This window comes from Labeo rohita, chromosome 7, assembly GCF_022985175.1.
Source record: "Labeo rohita strain BAU-BD-2019 chromosome 7, IGBB_LRoh.1.0, whole genome shotgun sequence".
Lineage (NCBI taxonomy): Eukaryota > Metazoa > Chordata > Actinopteri > Cypriniformes > Cyprinidae > Labeo > Labeo rohita.
The window spans coordinates 38,575,161-38,598,956 of record NC_066875.1 but is presented as its reverse complement, the minus strand read 5'-3'; the positions used below and the strand labels follow the sequence as shown (position 1 = coordinate 38,598,956).

Here is a 23,796-nt window from a genome sequence, read left to right as displayed (position 1 = left end):
TAATTGATTTTAACATCCTTTCATTCTTTTAAAGAAAGAAAGAAAAAAATACTGACCCCAAACTTTAAATGGTATATTTTGTTATAAAAAAAAATATTTTAAATAAATTCATCAAAGAATCCTGAAAAAAATATCATAGGTTCCAAAAAAAAATTAAGCTGCACAACTGTTTCCAACGATGCTAATAAATCAAGATATTAAAATGATTTCTGAAGGATCATGTGACACTGAAGAATGGATTAATGATTCTGAAAATTCAGCTAATTTAGGTTAAGGATAGTTCAGCTGACAAGAAATGACTTCGCAACCCCCAAACATCCTAGCAAAAAAAGAAAAAAAGCTGCATTTATTTAATTAGAAATACAAAATAATAATAATAATAATAATAATAATAATAATAATAATAATAATAATAATAATAATAATAATGAACATACTTAATTTTTTTTTTCTTTCTGTGATGCAAAGATTAATTTTCATCAGCCATTGCATGATCCTTGAGAAATCATTCTAATATGCTGATTTATTATCAATGTTGGAAACAGTTGTGGTGCTTAATATGTTTTTTTGGAACCTGTGACCAGGAATAAATTCTATTTTAAAGTATATTGAAATAGAAAACCACTATTTTAAATTGAAATAATATTTTGCAATATTACAGTTTTTTTTTTTTTTTTTTTCTGCATTTTTAATCAAACACAGCCTTGATGAGCAGAAGAGTCTTCTTCAAAAAACATAAAAAATCTTACTGATGTCAGACTTTTGAACAGCAGTTTGTTTATTTATTCATGGTTTCATCCATTTATTGATTTGCCTTACCCCATTCCTTCCAAAAGTAATACTCATGCTACTTCAGGTTAAGGATTGTTCAACTGACAAGAAATGACTTGGCAACCTCCAGAACATCCTAGAAAAAAAAGCTACATTGATTTAATCAGAAATATAATATTGTAACATTTTTAAATGTACAGTCAAACCAAAATTTATTCTGACACCTTGAACATTTCTCACATTATCAGTTTATTCGCTATAGTTTCGAAAACGGTAATAAAATATGACAACGAACTCAAGAGTTAAACTATGTCAGAACAAATTCATCTTGATAATGTTAGATAACTTTGATTAGAAAGATATGTAACAAAACATGATCAGGTCAGAGAGTCAAATCATTTTTTAGCAATTTTATTGGTAATCCACTGTATAAAGCATTTTTGGGTATAATATGTCAGTTTACTTTATTTTGCTATCCTCACATAAATGAACTATAGTGTCCTGCACCTGCTAGTAAAAACAAAAAATCAAAAAATTATATCTGGTGTCTGAATAATTTTTGGTTTGACTGTACATTTGAAATAAATAAAAAAATTAGACCTACTCATGATTAAATGATGTGATGAAATAACGCCTCCTTTTCTCCTGTTTTGATTAGATCTTTGCTGTTCCAGATCTTCAGATGAAGACGGAGGCTCTCCAGCGCTTCGTGCTGCATCTCCATCTCCCCTTTAATTCCTGTCCTCATCCTTTAAAGAAAGATCTCAAGGTCAGGAATTTCAAACAGCACATGAAATGATGACTGCATGACAGGAACTAAAAGCCCAGAAAGAAGCGGAGGGCTGCAGCTTCATTGCACCGTATTCGGACTACTTGGAGGAAACCGTTTCCTTGCTAAGAGGAGGGAGTGAACTGTGAATGCTGGAACAGCGAACTATGAGATCTCGAACCTGCACAGAATAGTTCTGCTCAAGTGCAGCCAGGGTTAAACACCGCACACACATAATACACCTGCATACACACACATATCCAAAAAATTAATTGTTGATCACACAGACACACACTGACATGGCTTCAGTTCCACTACACTTCATCTCTGGCTGCCATGTATATAATGTATATAACCCTAACCCCTTTTCCTTTCTCTGCTGGGTTTCAGGTTTGTTTGATTTATTTTTTTTCTTTTTCTTTTCTTCTCTTTTATGACATGCCTTAACAGTTCGATTTTGCCTATTAAGGTTCACTTAAGATGTGTAAAACAAAAAAAAAGTGTTAACAGTCAGCGAGACTAGCTCTGTGACAATAGCGTGTGATTTTATTTAGGAAACCCTGAAACATTATGAACCTGCAAAATGATTTAGATATCATTACAAATGATGCCCAAATAGATGAGACAACCTATAACATTTTCGATATTACAGCCAAAACTGTTTCCAGGTCAGAATTATGTCAAATGTTTCTATAAATAGACATGACTGTGCAGACGTACTTTTACTAACACATGCTTGAGTGTCAGTTGCAGCTGTTACTTGAGTTGAAGATCAGAAAGGATGCGATTTATTTGTGGAGGTGATGCATGTCACTATCTGAGTATGGTATTGCCCTTTTTAAGATGATTAATTTTGTAATGTTGCAGGTCAGATTCAACTAGAGATGCCTGATGTCTTTACTGGTATGCAAAAATCCGTTTTAAAATGTTGATGATGATAAAATACATGTTTCTTCTATTTATTGATTCAGTGTGTGAAGCAACAATACTGTATTGACTGTCACAGAGCTGTGTGTTCATGTTAAAGCGATCAGCTGAAAAACAGCGGCATTGGCCGATTCGAAATCGTAAGATGTTATACTAGTCATCCTTGCTATCACACATTCGAGGTGGATGTCTTTTGAAATTTCCAGAGATACAACAATTCAAAGAAAGGTCATAAGAAACCATTTTGACAATGTTTGAATATTCATTATGTACATAGTTTTTGGGGTTTCTGGTTTGTTTGAAGAAAAACAATAAATACTTCAGAATGAAGCACTTGTGTGAGCTTTGTTGTTTTTTTCTTTTTCACTATTTAGCATTTGACCAATTTAAAAAAAATTAGGGGTCAGCTGTCATTTCTGCTCCCTGAAGGTAATGGTGTTTTGCATAAAACATAACGTGTTTCATAAATCAACTAATACACCACCAGTCAAAAGTTTTTGAACAGTAAGATTTTTAATGTTGTTTTTTTTTTTGTTTTGGTTTTTTTTTACAGAAGTCTGTTATGCTCACCAAGCCTGCATTTATTTATACAGCAAAAACAGTGACATTTTGAAATATTTTTGCTATTTAAAATTAAAATTAATATTTTAAAATGTAATTTACTCATGGGATTTCAAAGCTTTTTTTTTTTAGCATAATTACTCCAGTCACATGGTCCTTCTGAAATCATTTAAATATTCTAATTTGCTGCTCAAAAACATTTTTTATTATAATTATGTTTAAAACAGCAGAGTAGTATTTTTTTCTGAAACAGTAATGTTTTGTAACATTATAAATGTCTTTATTATCACTTTTGATCTATTTAAAGAGTCCTTGCTAAACTAAAATAAGTATTAATTTCTATACTTTCTTCCCACAAAAAATAAAATAAAATAAAAATACTGATTCCAAGCTTTTGAATGATATAGTGTATAATAATGTTACAAAAGCTTTTTATTTCAGATAAATGCTTACCGTTGGATCTTTCTATTCATCAAAGAATCCAGAAAAAAAGACTCAACTGTTATTGTATTCAAATATTGATTGTACTCAAATATTGATAATAATAATAAATGTCTCTTTAATAGCAAATCAGCATATTAGAATGATTTTTGAAGGATCATGTGACACTGAAGACTGGAGTAATGATGCTAAAAATTTCGTTTTGATCACAGGAATAAATTACATGTTAAAATATATTCAAATAGAAAGCAGTTATTTTAAATAGTAAAAATATTTCACAATATTACTGCTTTTGCTTCTGCAAATAAATGCAGGCTTGGTGAGCAGAAGTGAATTCTTTAAAAAAACATGAAAAATCTTCCTGTTTAAAAACTTTTGACTGGTAGTGAATGACTGAGGCGAGGTCTACATCCTATTTGAGTGTATGTAATCTCAAACATTTTTCAAAAGAACTTTACATTTTGTTTTCAAAACCTTTGAAACATTTAAATGACAGAAATACTGATAAAATTTGAATTAAATATTACGTTTGAAATACTGGTAAAATGTAAGAAATGTACCTTTTGTTACAAAACACCGTGTCTTAGCTTGTGCAGTTCTTGAGATAAACTAAAAAAACAATATTCAAAGCATGAACTTTTAAGAAAATAGTAAAACTCTGATTAATAACATCACATGTATAAGATTTCAGTTCAAAACGTCCTATCAGTGTAGAAAACGGAATGTGACGCAAATATCGCGAGAGTCAGGTGACCTGGCAACGCAGACTGTGCAGGCATGGCGGCGCCCTGTGCTTACAAACACGACGCATGAGTTCCTGTGTGTTGTAGGTTCAGCGTAATGCGTTTATAATTGAGATGCACGAAAACTGTCGTCTGAATTTAGTAAAACATACACTGAGGAATTTTGTCTGACTTGTAAGATCCAGAGCACAAGACACGATACGAATCAAAGAAACAACAGGTAGACTGACTCTTTTTGGCTGGACGAGCTCAGCTGCTGTTATACAGTACAATATTCGTATTTTTTTTTACACCTGGTAACTTACATTACGTATATATTAGAATATGTGTATTACATTGATTAGGACAGTAGCTACGTACATGTAATGTAGCAGTTGTGGTTTTTGGAGGTAAAAAATGAATTGTTTTGTATATAAGATATGTAAAATGATGCCTTAGTGATACATAACCCGCTCTTATAGTCAACAGTACATTTATCTTTACAATAAAATATTTCTTAAACGTTAAATATTGTTCATATTAAATTTGTTTTGTCAGTAAAAAAGGTTTACACATTACAGTAAGGTTTGGTTAGTTAAAATGAGTTATTTTATTAACTAACATGAACAAACAATGAACAATACAGTATTTATTAATCTTTGTTAATGATACAGTCGTTCATTGTTAGTTCATGTCATGTTAACTAATGTTTATAAGCACAACTTGTGATTTTATTAATACGTTAGTAAATGATTCATTAACTCAGATTAGCAAATGCTGTAGAAGTATTGTTAATTCTTAGTTTATGTTAACTAAAATAGTTGACTAATGAACCGTATTGTATTTTTATGTAACAAATATAACTATTTTTATGTTATGTATTTAGGTAATTCAGTCATTTTGTAGAAAACCTAATTATATATATTATAAAACAGTAAAAGAAAATTCTTATAAGTCTGTGCATGATGCATCATTTTTCGTTATAGTTTAGAAATGATAAATTATTTTGTTCTGCCTAGTTTGTTTTTAAAATTATATATGAAATACATATAGCAGAAACTATTGCTTTAGCTGGGATTTATGGGTTTTATAAATGAGTTTCATTTTATTAGTAAGTAAGTAAGAGGTTTATTTATAAAGCACATTTATCTCAGCAAAGCTGGCCAAAGTGCTGAACAGAATCAGGATTAACACATAAAATAAGTAAGACAAACCATAAAACATAAAATAAATCAATTAGAACGCCTGGGAGTAAAGATATATTTTCAACATTGTTTTAAAAGTTATAATAAAAGGTGCAAGGCGGATGTCCAGTGATGTCACTGTTTTTACTGTTTTGTAATATAAATAATATGGTTACAGACTACTACATATTTTATATTGTTGTCAGATAACGGTGAATGTGTAAGCTTATATATAATTTATGCAGATGTATCAGTGCCACTGTATGTAATCTGTACGTGATATAAATTGTACATGTTCCACAGGCCACTTAACACAGATTTACCTCTGTAAACGGGATGTCTGGTGTGGCTCAGAGCAGTGATGGTGTTGCAGGACAAGACGCAGAGGCTGATGGAGAACCTCCTCATGAGGCTTATCAACAGCAAGATGTGGAAGGAGAAGAGGGAACACCACCAGCAGCAAAACAGCCTCGACTGGAGGAGGAAGATGTGGGTCTTGATTTACAAATGAAACAGATGCCTGTGGTGCCTTCAGCGGACACATGTGGGAGCCAGGGTGCTGCTGGGACTTTAGAGGAAGGTGAGGCTGTTGTTTTTTTTAAAGCACTTTCTAATGTCTGATTTACAGCATCCTGTTTGGCACACTGTCAGTATGCCCTTCTGATGTCTTTATATGTGATATAAACTCCATATGTGGTACTCCTGCCGCCATATTTAAAGAATTACACGGATCTTGTCCTTTAGTCTTTCATATGCATCCAATTTTATAGTTATGCAGCTCTCCGTAAGTGAACTGCTGGTTCCTTCCATAAATTTGGATGTGATGTTATTTTTCTTGGATCTGAAATGAAATGTGATTGAACAGTTCAAGGTTAATTTTTTTCATGGTTCGTCACATGAATGTTGTTCACTTCAAAGTAGAAAGTCACATTAAATTGAGAATAGTGCCTCAATTCCCTTTCAGGGAATAAGGCTTGGTCAACTGTAGCATATATATAAAATATATGTAGGCCTATATGTAGCATAAAATAACATAAAATATACACTGCTGTTCGAAAGTTTGGGATCAGTAAGATTTTTTTATGTTGTTTTTTAAAGAATATGCTTATCAAAGTTCTATTTATTTGATTAAAAATACAGAAAAGAAGTAGTATTTTCAAATATATAATGCAATTTAAAATAACAGTTTTCTCTTTTGATATACTTTAGAATATAATTTATTTCTGTGATGCAAAGCTGAATTTTCATCAGCCATTACTCCAGTCTTCAGTGTCTCACAATCCTTCAGAAATCATTCTAAAATGCTAATTATTTCGTCAGTGTTGGAACAGTTGTGCTGACTAATATTTTTTGGAACCTGTGATACTTTTTTCAGGATTCTTTGATGAATAAAAAGTTAAAAATAGCAGCATTTATTCAAAATAGAAATATTTACTTTAAGTCTTTACTATCGTAACTAAATATCTTTTATGTCTGAATAAAAGTATTAATTTTTTTCAAAGAAAGAAAGAAAGAAAAAAAGTTACTGACCCCAAACTGAATAGTGTGTATATTATTACAAAAGATTTCTATTTTTAATAAATGCTGTTTTTTTTTAATGTTTTATTTAGAATCTTGAAAAAAGTATCACAGGTTCCCAAAAAAAGAGAAAAAAATCAAGCAGCGCAACTCTTTTTAGCACTAATAATAAATCAGCATATTAGAGTGAATGCTGAAGGATTATGTAATACTGAAGACTGGAGTATAATTCTGAAAATTCAGCTTTGCATCACAGTAGTAAATACTATTTTAAAGTATATTAAAATAGAAAACCACTATTTTAAATTGCAATAATATTTCACAATATTACAGTTTTATCTCTATTTTTAATCAAATAAACACAGCCTTGATGAGCAGAAAAAACTTCACAATTAAAATAGCCAGAGAAACTAACATGGTGTTAAGCCACAAACAAACAGTTTTGTATTTTAAAATAATCAAATTAAATTAAATTAAATTTAACACATTAAAATAGGGGTCGGGTGTCATTTCTGCCCCCTTGAGGTGACCTGCTTTATGAAAAACAACAGATTTGATAAATCTATTGATATGACTGAAGTCTACATCATGTGAATGTACATAATATTAAACTTTTTGCAAAACATTTAAATGAGGACAGAATTACTGGCAAATTAAATTAGAAATACTGGAAAAAAAATAAATGCACCGTTTATTACAAAGAAGGGTATCTTAGCACATTTAGTTCCAGAGATTTACTAAAAAACCGACTCTATTACAAACAAACTAGTTAACATTTTCCAACAAAAAGAAAATTTTGATTTATGTACATCAAAGACTTTTTTTAAGGAATAGTTTCAAAAACAGAAATGTTACAAAAAAATTAAGACATTTCAAACCAGTATGACTCAGTCTCAGTCTTTTCCATGCAATCACAATGAATAAGGAACGGAGCTTTGCAGCTTCAGAAAAGATGGTTGTAAAACTTCAGAAGACTTTTTATTGTCTGTTTTTGTGATGCTTTTGAAGCTTAAAAAAACCTCAGACCCCATTTATTGTAATTGTTCGGAAAAGAGCGACATCATGCAACATACTTTATTTTCTTATTTATGGAAGAAGAAAGTCATATTTTTAGAGCAATAAGGTGAGTAAATGTTGACATTTTTGAGTGAACTATACCTTTAACCACTCAGCAAATATAGATTATTATTATTACCTTCAGTTTCTGACAATTTTCCTCTTTAAAGTCCATTTCAAATGCACAAAAATTAAGACTTTTTTTTTTACATTCTGTGAATACAAATACCACAAATTAGCATTTTACTTTACATCAGTTACCAGTCATCAGCCTGATGAAACAGGACAGTCTGTGAGACCTGAGGAAGTTGAAGGAGATGCGGAGTGGCATCAAAACGGAGCAGAGAACCGAGAAACGCTTGAACCATCTGAGGAGGACAGAGCAGATGAGCCTGAGAAGAACAATTCAGAAGACACCTCTGCTGAGCAGCGCTAGTAAGTCTATCGCTCATCTTAAGCCACCGTGTAAAGAAACATGGTGTGAACAAATGTGTAGTGAGAAAGTTGCAGTAGTACTTGGATATTTTCAGCTGTTTGGCAGCTCAATGCTGTGTCTTTGCTGTGTTCACAGTCAAAGCCTTGACTTCAGCCAGAACCCTCAGATGCTGACGGGCTCCTGGGCCGAGTACACCCACACCGCTGAGAATTACCTCAGAGGCTGCAAATGGTGATCACTGATCAAAGCTGTTTGTGATGGCTGTATAGTGGAAACTGTATCACAGAGATAGCTAACACACAGTCTGTCTTTCTTTATGACGTCGCTCTGCAGGGCTCCAGATGGTTCTTGCATTGTGTCAAACAGCGCTGATAATGTTCTTCGTGTGTATAACCTACCGCCTGAGCTGTACAGCAGCCACTGGGACATGCTTTCTGAAATGGTCAGCCTTTTCCAGAATATAATATCATATTTATGTGTACAAGTAAACATACTAAGATGAGATCAGTTCCCTTTGTATGTATAACTGATTTTAGTCTAGTGTTCAAGATGATAAATGCCTCGTGACACAATTTAAATGTAGATTCTACTTAATACCAGCATCTTCATTTTGAAAGTCTTGGAGTGACAGGATCACTTTTTTTTTTTTTTTTTTACTTCAAAACCCTTGATGTGCCTAGAAATATATACACAGTCTGATTTGCTGTATGCAGGATATAAGCCCATAATGCTTTTGCTTCTGTTTGTGTGCACTCAGAGTCCAGTGCTTAAGATGGCAGAAGGAGACACTATCTATGACTACTGCTGGTTCCCTAAGATGACTTCTATGGACCCGGACACATGCTTGTGAGTTTTTCTGTCTGTTGCATTTCAAGCTTTACTAAATAAGCCGTTAAAAGGAGTCTAAAGCAGGTTTTTTTTGTTTTATTTATTTTAAGTTTTTCTGTTTAATATTTATTTTTAGTTTTATTTGATTATTTTTTACATTAATTATACATTTAATTATTATTTATTTGAAATGTATAATTTTATTTATTTACTATTATATTAATTTTTTTGTATGAAGACCTCTAAGTCCACCTGTAATTTTTTTTTTTTTTTTTTTTTTTTTTTTTTTTTTGGAAATGAGTATTTTTATTGGGGTTTTATGAAAATAACATTGGACATTTTTGAAAAAAAAAAGCATGACTAATACTGACTAATAACCTTTTCATTGGCCTTAAAGTGAAATTACTCCATCCAAAAAAATGGGACCATGATGAAAAGGTTTTTGCATTTTGCAGCCTTCATATGTGACCCTGGACCACAAAACCAGTCATAATTCATAATTTTTTGAAATTGAGGTTTATACATCCACTGAAAACTGAACAAATACGGTGGGGGGGAAATTATTTGATCCCCTGCTGTTTTTTTACTTTTGCGCACTGACAAAGAAATGATCAGTCTATAATTTTAATGGTAGGTTTATTTGAAAAGTGAGAGACAGAATAACAACAAACAATCCAGAAAAATGCATTTAAAAAAATGTATAAATTGATTTGCATTTTAATGAGTGAAATAAGTATTTGATCCCCTATCATTCAGCAAGATTTCTGGCTCCCAGGTGTCTTTTATACAGGTACTGAGCTGAGATAGGGAACACTCTCTTAAAAGGAGTGCTCCTAATCTCAGCTTGTTACTTGTATAAAAGACACCTGTCCACAGAAGCAATCATTCAATCAGATTCCAAACTCTCCACCGTGGCCAAGACCAAAGAGCTGTCCAAGGATGTCAGGGACAAGATTGTAGGCCTACATAAGGCTGGAATGGGCTACAAGACCATCGCTGAGCAGCTTGGTGAAAAGGTGACAACAGTTGGTGTGATTATTCACAAAAGGAAGAAACACAAAATAACTGTCAATCTCCCTCAGTCTGGGGCTCCACGCAAGATCTCACCTCGTAGAATTTCAGTGATCATGAGAACCGTGGGGAATCAGCCCAGAACTACACAGGAGGATCCTGTCAATGATCTCAATGCAGCTGGGACCATGGTCACCAAGAAAACAATTGGTAACACACTACGCCGTAAAGAACTGAAATCCTGCAGCAAGGTCTGCAAGGTCCCCCTTCTGTACAGGCCCATCTGAAGTTTGCCAATCAACATCTGAGGAATGATTCAGAGGGAAACTGGGTGAAAGTGTTGTGGTCAGATGAGACCAAAATCAAGCTCTTTGGCATTAACTCAACTCACCGTGATTGGAGGAGGAGGAATGCTGCCTGTGATCCCAAGAGCATCATCCCCACGTCAAACATGGAGGTGGAAGCATTACGCTTTGGGGGTGTTTTTCTGCTAAGGGGACAGGACAAGTGCACCGCATCAAAGGGATGATGGACAGGGCCATGCACCGTCAAATCTTGGGTGAGAGCCTCCTTCCCTCATTAAAAAAAATTCGGCGTGGATGGGTATTCTAGCATGACAATGACCCAAAACACACGGCCAAGACAACAAAGGAGTGGCTCGAGAAGAGGCACATTAGGGTCCTGGAGTGGCCTAGCCAGTCTCCAGATCTTAATCCCATTGAAAATCTGTGGATGGAGCTGAAGGTTTAAGTTTCCAAACGTTTGCCTCGAAACCTTAACAACTTGGAGAGGATCTGCAAAGAGGAGGAGTTGGCCTGGTGGCCGACCTCAAGAAACACCTGACCTCTGTGATTGCCAACAAGGGTTTTGCCAACAAGCACGTTTTGCAAAGGGGTCAAATACTTATTTCATTCATTAAAATCCAAATCAATTACTTTTTTTTCAGTAACTTTTTTTTTGAAATGCGTTTTTCTGGATTGTTTTGTTGTTATTCTGTCTCTCACTGCATATTACTAATCAAAAATGAAGTTTTAATATATTTACGGTAGGAAATTTACAAAATATCTTAATGGAACATGATCTTTATTTAATATCCCAATGATTTTTGACATAAAAGAAAAATAATTTTGACCCATACAAAATATGGCTATTGCTACAAATATACCTGTGCTACCTAATGACTGGTTTTGTGGTCCAGGTCAGGGCCACACACATATGGCCATATTATATATATTATATTTTATTTTATAATTATTACAGAAATGTTTTAATACGTTCTCAGCAGCCATTACTCAATTCTTCATTGTCACATGATCGTTCAGAAATTGACTTAAAATGATAATATAATATAATTTTGTGGTAACTGTGATATATTTTTTTCAGGATTCTTTGATGAAATAGAAAGTTCAAAATAACAGCATAAAAATCTGTTAATTTTGATCAGGTCAGTGGATTTTTGCTAAATAATTAATTTACGTTAAAAAATCTTACTGACCCCAAACGTTTGAACGGCACTGTATTTACTTACAAAATATTAGTCTTCATAATGTCTGTTGCCTTTGGGTTAAGAGTGTTAAGAACAGGCCTTTTCCCCTTAATTATGCTGTTTTGAGAATCACTGTCATTGTGGTTTGTGTGAGGAATGTTAAGGAGTGTGTTTACTGGGTGGTTTGAACCCCTCATTAATAGTGGTTATTTTGTATTTATCTCAATAGTTGTTTTGAAAGCTAGCAGGCATGGAAAAAAAAAAAGTGAACGAACTGCAGGCTATTATCCATTCTGCAGTGCTGCTGACAAAATCGGACCTGTGTAGCATTGCCCAAATTGATATGCAACGTGCGAATGCTTTATCCTGTTTGTGCTGCGGAGAATAATTGTGTTTGGCTTCTCATTCAGCTCATAACAAAATAAAACAGCCTCCACATGCCAATGTTTGTGACCCCTGATCTAGAGGAGGATCACAAAAGGCTTTTTCCAGTATTTCTGGTGCTTTTCACTTTACAAAACCACACTGATACGTAGTGAAGACTAATGTTATGTGATGTTCAAGGCTTTTGGGAAAGGTTAGGCAAATGTTTTAAAGGAATAGTTCACCCAAAGATTAACATTCTTAATCAACCTTTTGAATCAAATGGTCAATCACTGATTAACACCACTTATGTCCACACTCACATTTTTTACAATCTCCATTGCCTGGTTTACAAAGTGGCCCAGTTAATTCTTTCCAGAGACATGGCATGTCTTTAAAGAGATTGTGTTTTGTTTAATTAAGCTGCTATTGTTCTGGATCAGGATTGCTGTGTTTCCCTTCTGTTATGATCAGTGCTGATGAGCCTTGTCTCCTCCTCTGGCAGAGACTGTTGGATTCAACCCAGAATGTAAATTTCAGGGATTATATTTATTGAGGCTGCTCACATTTCCTGTACCTCCTGCGAAACCCTTTGGAGCGACTGAGTGGTTTTGATTGCATCCATTTATAAAACTGTTAGTTCTGGCTCTGAAAATATGACTGATCTTTGCACCGTGTCTAACCACATACCTTTAGTGTGTGTGTGTGTGTATGTGTATATATATATATAGAGAGAGAGAGTGTATGTATATTTGTGTGTGCGCATGTATATATGTGACCCTGGACCACAAAACCAGTCATAAGTGTAAATTTTTCAAAATTGAGCTTTATACATCATCTGAAAGCTGAATAAATAAGCTTTCCATCGATGTATGGTTTATTAGGATAGAACAGTATTTGGCCGAGATGCAGCTATTTCAGTATGTGGAATCTGAGGGTGCAAAAAAATCAAAATATTGAGAAAATCGCCTTTAAAGTTTTCCAAATTAAGTTCTTTGCAAAGCATATTACTAATCAAAAATTAAGTTTTGATATATTTACAGTAGGAAAATTACAAAATATCTTCATGGAACATGGTCTTTACTTAATTTCCTAATGATTTTTGGCATAAAAGAAAAATCTATAATTTTGACCCATACAATGTATTTTGGTCTATTGCTACAAATATACCCCAGCGACTTAAGACTGGTTTTGTGGTCCAGGGTCACAAATATATATACACACACACACGTTTGTTTTTGTGAATTCCATAGACTTCTATAGTTTTTATACTGAGCAAACGATATTGTCTATCCCCTAACCCAACCCTAACCCTAAAACTACCCCTTACAGAAAACATGTTTGCAGTGTTACATTTTCAGATAAACATCATTTACTATTTTTTATCACTTTTTACATTGTGGGGACCGCAGGCTGGTTCCCACCATGTCAAAAATTTCAGGTTTTACTATCCTTGCGGGGACATTTGGTCCTCACAATGTAGCAAGAACAAGTACACACACACACACTACCATTTAAAAGTTTTTGAACCGTAAGATTTTTAATGTTGTTTTTTTTTTTTAAATGAGTCTCTTCTGCTCACCAAGCCTGCATTTATGTGATCCAAAGTACAGCAAAAACAGTAACATTTAGAAATATTTTTACTATTTAAAATATTATTATTATTTTAAATAGTAAAAATATTTCACAATGTTACTGCTTTTGCTGTATTTTGGATCAAATAAATGCAGGCTTGATGAGCAAAAGAGAATTCTTTCAAAAATATTACAAATCTTAGTAAACAGGTAGTGTATGTGTAGTTAGTACTTGGTTATAGCTAGTATAAGTTAATTAATTGTGAATTAACTGAATAATCATAGCCATTCAACATTACAGTGTAATTTAAAATCAAGCCTAAAATGCAAATTATCAGATGTTTAATTTATCATTTATTAACATTTGCAGAACATAAGTGAACTTAAAACAATATTCACATAAACCCTGTTACTGCCTCTGTCAGTGTTCTGTCAGCTCTCTGTTTAAATGAGCTGTCAGGGTTTCTTTTTTTCCCATTCGTTTATTTTGCGCATTCATTTTCACAATTAACACAAAAGGTGTGATCATATACTGTTTCTCTAGTGAAAGGCTGTGGGAAAAGACATTAGCATAGCAACTTCAGGAAGTGAAAATGGATGCTGTGTTAATAGTTTCACAGAATTTGACGTTATTTTCCCAGTTCTCTCTCTCTATATATAACTCCGTTTGTGTGTGTGTTAGTGTTACTGAAAGTAGTGCTGGAATTGTTTAGGGAGGCAGTAAGTGGTCTCTTATTCTTCCTCTCCAGTTGCTTCAGTCGCTTCAGTTCTCATTTAATGATGTTCTCTTTGATGGTTATGTTTTTTGCGGGACAAAAGGCAATGGAACAGAAATCAGTCCAAATCAATGCCAGTCGTCACGGAGAGCTGCGGCAGGTTACTAACAAGGGCTCGTTAACTGTGGCATGTGCTGTTTCACCCACACACGGCGTCAGTTCTGATCAAACGTTGTTTGGGATTACAGAATCCGTCCTGCAGCAACCGAAAATGACAAAGAAAATGAAGGAACAAGTCGTGGGTCAAGGACGAAACTGTAAACTTCATAAAGAACTCATAAAGATGAAGAGGATGAGGTTAAAGAAGTCAGATGAGACATGCTCAGTAACAATTTGTCATCTTCTGTCTGCTTGTAGTGATATTGTTTACAGGTATTTCTGACGCATTGTGAAATGCTGCGGATTTCGAGCAAAGCTTTTCCAGGCATTCGTAGCATAATGTTCAGACTGCTGCCATTGGCTGAAGAGCAGCTTGAATGTCCACAGGGGTTGATCATTATCTCTGACTTATGATTGGCCGCTCCCTCCAGGGGAGGTGCTTAGTATTCAGGTCATTTACTTCCTCCGTCTCGACTCAAGTCATTTGGTGTAGTTTCTCATTATACACTTTTAAACTGTGTTGCCCTCCTGTTGAGATAGAACGCTGATCTGTACTTAAGCGAATGGTTCACCCAAAAATAGAAGTTCTGACATCGTTTTCTCGCCCTCATGTCATTCAGAAGTGGAGTTAATTTAATAAATATTCGGTTGGGTAGAACGCAGTGGCAGTATATGGTGATTTGCTTTAACGCTTAATAAAGTACCTAAAGGTGCGGTGACATTTACCGCTGTGCAGTGAATCCCTATGATTGGGAATGTGAATGGACTTATTTCACTTTAAAGGTCCACTGATGTGCTTTGAAACATACAGGCTTATTCTGTGTGTTTAAGGAGAAGTTCACTTCCAGGACAAAAATTTGCAGATAATTTATTCACCCCCTTGTCATCCAAGATGTATTTCTTTCTTTCTTTCAGTCGTAAAAAAATAGTTTTTTAAGGGCAAACGTTTCACCAATCAGATCACCTTATGCAAATATACTAGGGCAGACACTAGCCAATTACGTTCATGCAACACCAGAAAAGTAATGTGATTGGCTGTTGTCACTATGACAGTAGCGTCAGCACCAAGCTTCAGCCATACCCTTCGTTAACGCTTCTGAAAGCAAATGTTGTCGTTGTTTTGTTGCACACTGGCTTATAGATAATCTTAAGGCTAATATACTCATACTAAAAGTTAACAAAATTCAAATTTGATTTCATGGGGACTTTAAATGTGTGACCACATTAGCAAAATTTCGACATAAAAGGTCTGTTGTCTCACCCTCATGTCGTTACAAACCTGTAAGACCTTCAATCATCTTCGGAATGCAAATTAAGATATTTCTGATGAAATCCAAGCGCTTTTTGAACCTGCATAGACAGCAACGCAACTGACTGCCCAGAAGTTAGTGAAGACATTGTTAAAATAATCCATGTGACATCAGTGGTTCAATCTTATTTTTATGAAGCTACAAGAATACTTTTTGTGCGCAAAGAAAACAAAAACAATGACTTTATTCAACAATTTCTTTCCTGTCAGTCTTTGGCATGCGTTCATAACTGTACCATGCAGGCGTGTGGTGCTGCTAATGCTGGAGCTGTAGAACACAGATTGTTGAATAATGTTGTTACTTTTGTTTTCTTTTAGCTTCATAAAATTAAGGTTGAACCACTGATGTCACGTGGACTATTTTATCAATGTCCTTACGACTTTTCTGAGCCTTGAAAGTGGTAGTTGCGTTGCTGTCTATACAGAGTCAGAAAGCTCTCCGATTTCATCAAAAATTTCTTTATTTGTGTTCCGAAAATGAACGAAGGTCTGCATGAGTAATTAATGACAGAATTTTCAGTTTTGGATGAACTATCTCTTTTAAGAGTGTGAGCCAAAAACGTACTCACTTATCATTTTCCAAGTGTTTTGATTGAATTTGGTAAAAAAAAAAAAAAAAAAATTGATAATTTAGCAGTTTTACAGTAAAAACAATCATGGTCTCAGGTATTCAAATGAAAACTTGCATTTATTTCCATCCCAAAGAACAGACATGGTTTATAAACAGCTCTAGTACTTCTCTATGTTCTGAAATCTTTAATTTAGGTAAAAAGCTGTTTTATTAGTTTGTATTCTCACTTATCAATGCTAAGTCATCACAAAATAATAAAGAATCATGCTGATATACCAAAATCTTTTGTATAGGGACTTTACAAACTTTTGAACGCCACATACTCATATGCCTCGTTCTTTTATCTAGCAGTAGACGTCGTCTTTCACTTCAAATTGTTTAGCTCTTCATTTGTTAGATTATCTATTGTGAATGGTTCTTTTGTCTTGCGAGTTTGGAAGAAAGCCAGTCTGACTGTCAAGCCTGATGCTGCAATCTCTTGTTTTTCCCAAAACAATAGATTTCGTTCGTGGAAAAAAAAAAAAAAAAAAAAAAAAGTTTTATGATTTTGCAATGTATTCCAGTTTTTGTCATTCTTCTCTTTCCCTTTCAGCATAGCCAGCAGTAGCCGGGACAATCCGGTCCACATATGGGATGCGTTTTACGGCGACCTCCGAGCATCTTTTCGACCCTACAACCACCTGGATGAGGTGACAGCGGCCCATTCGTTGTGTTTCTCTCCTGATGGCTCTCAGCTCTACTGCGGCTTTGATAAAATCGTCAGGGTCTTCCACACCGAGCGTCCTGGGAGAGACTGCGAGCAGAGGCCCACCATAGGTGAGGGTCCCGCTTGTAGAAGAATAACTGCTACATCAATCACTCTCACTCTTCAAACGCTTCTTAATCGGGGTCATTAAGACGGCTGGCTGGCTGGCATGGGTGTGGAATGCCTGTAATCCTATTTCATTTCTTTTTGTTTGTTTGGGTGGATTCGTTCCAAACACATTCATAGCGGGAAACACATATTTGGCTTGATTAAGCTAACATGGCATGCACGGCTTTGATCTAGACAGTGGCTGTGGATATAATTATCGTAGCATGTTTGTAGTGACTGACTCATTCATGGCGTTTCAACACTGTTATTGTAATTATTGGTCTGGATGTGACACAAAAGATCTTTGTTCAGACTGATGAAGAGAAGGGTTGAAAGTTGCCACCTATTATATCATATATATAAAATTAGATTTAGAATAATGTTTTGTTTCTAATATGAAAGCAAGCTACAGTCACGGCCAAAAATATCGGCACCCTTGCAGTTCTGTCAGAGAAAGCAACACTTCTCTTGTTCCGATTGCAAATGTTTGGTATTCCCGTGCTTATTGTTTTAGTTTGCACTGCAACAACACAAAAAAACAGAAGAAAAGTCAAACTTGATAAAATTTCATCATGGACTGGACAAAATTATTGACACCTTGTCAAAATTGTAAGAAATAATTGCTTTTCAAGCATGTGATGCTCCTGTAATTTGTATTTAGACACACCTCTGGCAAGTGACAGGTGTGGGCAATAGAGTAATCACACTTGCAACCATTTAAAATGAAGAAAAGTTGAGTCAGCCTTTGTGTTGTATGTCACACTGAGCATGGACAAAAGAAAGAAGTGCATTTGAGAGAAAAAATTGTGGAAAAACATGGACAATCTCAAGGCTACACGTCCATCTCCAGAGATCTTAATGTTCCTGTGTACACTGTGCGCAATATCATCAAGAGGTTTACAGCTCATGGCACTGTAGCGAACCTCCCTGGACGTGGACGGAAGAGCAAAATGAATGAAAAATTACAATGAAGGATTGTTCGAATGGTGGATAAAGAACCGCAATTAACTTCCAAACAAATTCAAGCTGATCTGCAGACACAGGGTACAACAGTGTCAGCTCACACTATCCCTCGAAGAGGGACGCTATGGTAGGAGACCCAGGAGGACACCACTGCTGACACAAAGACATAAATTATAAATTATTATCAACTTATGTGACAAAACCACAATCCTTCTGGGAGAACGTACTGTGGACAGATGAGACAAAAGTAAAGCTTTTTGGTAAAGGCATGTCATGGCACTAAATCATGGCACTGTTTACAGAAAAAGAAATGAGGCCTTCAAAAAGAACACAGTCCCTACTGTCAAACATGGTGGAGGTTCAAAGATGTTTTGGGGTTGCTTTGCTGCTTCTGGCACTGGATGCATTGACTGTGTGAATGGTATCATGAAATCTCATGATTACCAAAGAATTTTGGGGCACAACGTATTGGCCAGTGTTAGAAAGCTGCGTCTCCACCAGAGGTCATGGGTCTTCCAGCAGGACAATGACCCAAAACACACTTCAAAAAGCACTCAGAAATGGTTACAACCTAAGCGCTGGAGAGTTTTGAAATCCAGTAGAGAGGTGTAAGAAACTCAATCATGGTTTCAGGAAGCGACTGATTTCAGTTATTTTTTCCAAAGGGGTTGCTACCAAATAATAAGTTAAGGGTGCTAATAATTTTGTCCAGTGCATTTTTTTAGGGTTCTGTGTGAAATTGTATCAGATTTGACTTTTCTTCTCTGTTTTTGTTGTTGTTCTTCACATGTGAGTACCAAAACATTTGACACTGCAACAATTTTCTGAGAGAAGGGTTGCATTTTCTGACAGAATTGCAAGGGTGCTGATATTTATGGCCATGACTGTGATTACAATTAACTTTTGTTCTTTTTTTTTTTTTTTTTTTTTTTTTTCATTTCATACCTCCTCATTCTTCTTTAAAGTCAAGAAGCAGGGTCAGACTGGCATTATCTCCTGCATTGCCTTCAGTTCGTGCCAGTCCATGTACGCCTGTGGGTCGTACTCTCGTTCAGCTGCCCTTTACTCCTGTGAGGATGGTTCTCTGCTGGCTCTGCTGCCCGTTCGACACCACGGAGGCCTTACACACCTGCTGTTCTCGCCCAACGGCTATCATCTGTACACGGGCGGCCGCAAGGTCAGTGAGCTCATATGTGCAGTATTTCGGTACCTCACAGGTTTATATTGCCAAATTCAATATGACAGATACATCCACCAATAAGTACGCTGTTATTTGCTTTCATGTTTTGAATTCTCCAGTTAATTTTATGTGCTTTCAGGATTCAGAGATCCTCTGCTGGGACCTCAGAGATCCGGGGCAAGTTCTGTTCTCCATGCAAAGGAATGTCAATACAAACCAGCGTATCTACTTCGACCTAGACCAGTAAGATTTAGCTAAGAACGTCAGCATAGTATTTAGACCCATTTATGTTTTGCATATGTTGATATTTGTGTGTCTGAAATAGATCTGGACGATACCTGCTGAGTGGGGACACAGATGGTGTGGTGTCAGTGTGGGACACCCTCACAGCGCAACCTGATGGGAGCGAGGAGCCACTACAGCCACTGCTGCAGTTCCAGGCACACACAGATTGTACTAATGGCATCAGGTATAATTAGCATCATTTAGAAAATGTATGAATAAAAGGTAAAGTTAATGAACTCTTTAAAAATCATAGCTTTTATGGATAGATTGTAATTACTTTACCTTTTTATTGTGGCTCTGTAATTCATTTCCGTAATTTTAGGAGTATTGAAAGGTTAAGTTTGCTGTAGAATTTTTCTATACTGGGTTTATCCTCTACCCAGCCAATTTTGTCTTCTGAAATACATTTATTAAAATTTGGGAAATTATAATTTGTACTTTTTCCAAGAACTTAAAAAACATATCAATTTATTATTTATGCACTACTGTTGAAAAAGAAATTGGGATCAGTAAGGTTTTTAAATGTTTTTGAAAGAAGTCTCACCAAGCCTGCATTAATTTTGTTAAATATTACAATTTAAAATAACTGTTTTCCATTACTTTAGTCATCAGTGTCACACGATTCTTTAGAAATTATACAGTAGTATGCTTATTTGATGCTATTATCAATGTTGAAAACAGTTGTGTTGCTTAATATTTTGTGGGCTTTTTAAGAATAGAAAGTTAAAGAAGAACTTTTTTTTTTTTTTTTTTTTTTTTTAAACAATGTAAATGTCTTTACTAACACTTTGATCAAATTAATGCATCCTTGGTGACTAAAAGCTTTTTTTTTTTTTTTTAAAGAAATATCTTACTGACACCAAACTTTTGAACAATAGTGTAAATCTAATTTGTTTTAGATTGAAACAAATCACTGTCCACAATACTGATTTCCTTACCAAGCACTTCAGGGAACAACTGAGTTTTCAGTTCAAGAAAAAAGCAAATATTCACATTGCGTTACTTGCTCTAGATTACTCGTGGGATGTTTTTTGCATTACTCACATGAATAAAAACATTGCACATACTCTCCTTCATGTTCTGATAAAACTGGACGTGTCAAACTACATGTCAGTAAGCTCTTTGCTTATTCGCTTGTGCAACGTGTCATGCAGATTTTCTGCCTGAGTTTAAATTTTTTAACTTGCGTGGAAGACGCGATTGAGACGCACACCAGCTGCGTTGTCCGATGCGAATACATGTCTGTTTGCGTATTTGCATTGACTTTGTATGTGATCTACTTGTGCAGATAATTAGGGGTTCAAGTGCATAACCCTATTGTAATTGTTAGAATGGCCAAGGATTAGCAATCTCCGCGTAAAACTGATCGGGCAGACCAAACCGTAAGTCGTAGAGACTTGAAACTTGGAGGGATGGTAGTACTCAGCAGGGGCATTTCTAGGATTTGAAATCATCTGGGGCTGGTGCCAAAACATCAGGGGCTAGTGGTGGTGGATCGGAGCTCACACTTCATACTTATCTTACTTATGTAAGATTTTGTTAGACACAGGTGTGTGAACCTGGATCCTTCTAGGGAGGTCCGGGGGCATTACACAAATACATTACACAAATAAAATAATACATTTGAAAATATATTTACCACTGTAACAAATATATATTTGCATGCAAAAATAGGTCCATTTTATTTTTTCAGTTTTTTTCAGTTTTAATTTTTCTGGACTCTATTAAATTTAAATTTATTAATCAAAAAAAAAAAAAAACATGTCTAATTAATTAAAACAATTAAACTTAAAACAATTTAACATCAATTTATCAAAAATTAAGTTATGTTTAGGGCCCTATGATATGTTTTATTTTTTCTCACCCTATGTTTTATTGTTACCAAATTTGTTTTAGCATGTCTATTTATTTGAATGCATAAAACAACTTCTATTTTTTTCCACAACAAACCTTATGAAATTCTGTGTTGTGTATTTAAATTTTTCTGGTTGTCAAATAAAGACATTAAATATTAATTTATCTTTTAATTAATGAAAATTTTATTTCATTTTTGGCAAATAAAGGGGATGTACTATTAAAATTTAAAAGATGGAAGAAATATTGTGTAGCAAAGTTTTATCAATGTTTCAACGGTAGTATTAGTAGTAGTACTGTAGGTATGTACATTCTACTGAATGATGGCCTAATATATTTCTGGCACAATGTCTACAAGCTAAACCACGCTTTTATTTTGACGGGTTGCCGTGAATACCTTTAAATTTCTGTGAGTATATGACACTGGTTTTACTCAAATGAAACTGTGAAATGTTCATAAAGTACTCTCAGAGCAGTTCTGGAGATGTTGTTCATTTATATTTTTATGGCAGACGCTGAAATCACCGTGAGCGTCATGTGCGCTTTAAAATGTGTGTAGTAGTAAAGGAAACCGTGCGTGCGTCTGCACCATTCATTCATAAAAAGACATGCAGAACAAGCAGTTGATATTGCTAATTTTTCATGCCTCCCTTTTGTTGCTCTCATTTCTACAGCGTGCACCCTTTCATGCCATTGGTGGCCTCGTCCAGTGGTCAGCGTAAGTTCTGTGGGCCATCTGACAGCGACGACTCTGAATCTGATTCAGATGAGGGAAATGTGATGTCATCAAACGACGCCCGACAGGACAACGCTCTGGTGCTGTGGTGGGCCGGCCCATTGGGCTCAACCAATGAGAGGGCGCAGGAGGAGGAGCCAGCAGTTATTGAGAGCTAGAACTTTTGATTGTAAAACTACATTCCTGATGACCCATAATCTACTGCCAAACCTATAGTACTGATTGTTTAGGTGAAAAGTGGTAAGATCGTAATTCTGCATCGATTTTAATTGTAGAACAGTCCAGAATTTTTTAATTCTCCAGTCTTTTTGGAGTCTCCTTGGGGTTTTTTTTGCATGTCCCTGGGTTTGTAAACCTCAATCAATGAATGTCTCCAAAATCCATTGCATTTAAACCGGTTCTCACAGCAAATTATGATTCAGATCACCTGGAACACTGATCTGAAATATGAATAATTCATTCATAGATTTCATTTTGTTTGGACGGATCTCTAAATTGATGTTTACGTTGTTTACCAGCAATGCTTTCAGGATGCCCTGTCGTTGCTGGAGTGTGATGCCTCTCAGGTTTCCGATGTAGCAGTGCAGCCTTTTTTCCGATTTGCATCGGGTTTGTTTTCCTTTCACCACGTAAAGCCGGTTTTCAGGAAACACGTTGAGCCTTGTCTGGGACTTACTTTAAGGACTGTCAGTGAACGCAGAAGAGTTATTTCAGGAGCAGGTTTAATCCCTGTACGTGATGATTTTGACTATGAGAAGGCTACGTGTGATGGACTGAGACGGTTTATCTTATGTTAAATGTGCCATAGAGCTACAGTGGGCAGCTGTGAATATATTTTTGTAAGCCAGTAATCTGCTTTATTGTGTGTGAACGTGGTTGGTTTCCTGTCTCTCAGTGGGCCTCGCTGCTTTAGCTGAGGCTGCACATTCTCTTTTATAATAACCTGTGTTTATGTTTGTTTGTGTGTGAGTCTGAGAGAGAGAGTCTTTGCATATTCTAATGTTAGCTGTCATCTAGACACAATGGTGTGCGTTTTTACAAATGTACACTTTTTACAGCTTTACCTTGTGTGTGTGTGTGTGTTTTATGCCTGTAATTTACTCTTTAAAGCAGTGGGTTTGAATGTTTCAGGCTTGCCAAACATGCTCTAGTCAGAGTGCTGAATATCATATTACATTCACTGCTGAAAGCTTCAGTTGTTTGTACAAATGCGTAATACAAACCTTTTTTGTACAGTTTTTCTTGATTGTAAGCCACATTATTCAGGTCTGCTTGTGGTTTCCTCTGCTCAGAGGAACTATTTGCAACAGGTAGATCACTGGCTGAAAAGATTAATAAACATGTTTACATCAAAAATGTCATTGTGTTTCTGTAATTAATGGTGTTTGCAAAAGCAACAGTAATCACTATTACTATTGCTCATGCTTAGGTGTGTAACTTCCAGTATTTGTGCTTTGCACATCAATGATATCATGCGGATTTTCTAAGCAATTATGGGCCTGATTCATGTAAGTGTTCCTAAG

General features: G+C 35.3%; 2 protein-coding genes across 2 annotated transcripts in view; both read left to right on the top strand.

Moving 5' to 3' along the window:
* The window catches only part of gigyf1a (GRB10 interacting GYF protein 1a), a 35,036-nt gene extending 32,239 nt beyond the window's left edge, over window positions 1-2,797 (top strand). Inside the window, 1 exon segment of the mRNA XM_051115933.1 lies at window positions 1,430-2,797. The gene's annotated coding sequence lies outside the window, so the exon portion shown is untranslated.
* A 1,427-nt stretch (window positions 2,798-4,224) lies between these two features.
* On the top strand, window positions 4,225-23,629 carry wrap53 (WD repeat containing, antisense to TP53). Its single transcript, XM_051115934.1, has 11 exons — window positions 4,225-4,432; window positions 5,679-5,955; window positions 8,207-8,384; window positions 8,521-8,616; window positions 8,719-8,827; window positions 9,143-9,231; window positions 16,995-17,218; window positions 19,184-19,395; window positions 19,538-19,641; window positions 19,724-19,867; window positions 22,212-23,629. Exons 2-11 carry the CDS (start codon window positions 5,712-5,714, stop codon window positions 22,429-22,431), a joined length of 1,620 nt encoding a protein of 539 aa, XP_050971891.1. The 5' UTR covers window positions 4,225-4,432; window positions 5,679-5,711; the 3' UTR covers window positions 22,432-23,629.
* The last annotated feature ends 167 nt before the right edge of the window (window positions 23,630-23,796 follow it).

What these genes read in the sequence shown, in the direction of transcription:
- wrap53 (XM_051115934.1), top strand. Translation starts at nt 5,712, where the DNA reads ATGTCTGGTGTGGCTCAGAGCAGTGATGGTGTTGCAGGACAAGACGCA. An exon ending in TACCTCAGAGGCTGCAAATG is followed by an intron (nt 8,617 to 8,718) that starts GTGATCACTGAT and finishes GTCGCTCTGCAG; the next exon opens with GGCTCCAGATGGTTCTTGCA. An exon ending in GATTGTACTAATGGCATCAG is followed by an intron (nt 19,868 to 22,211) that starts GTATAATTAGCA and finishes TCATTTCTACAG; the next exon opens with CGTGCACCCTTTCATGCCAT.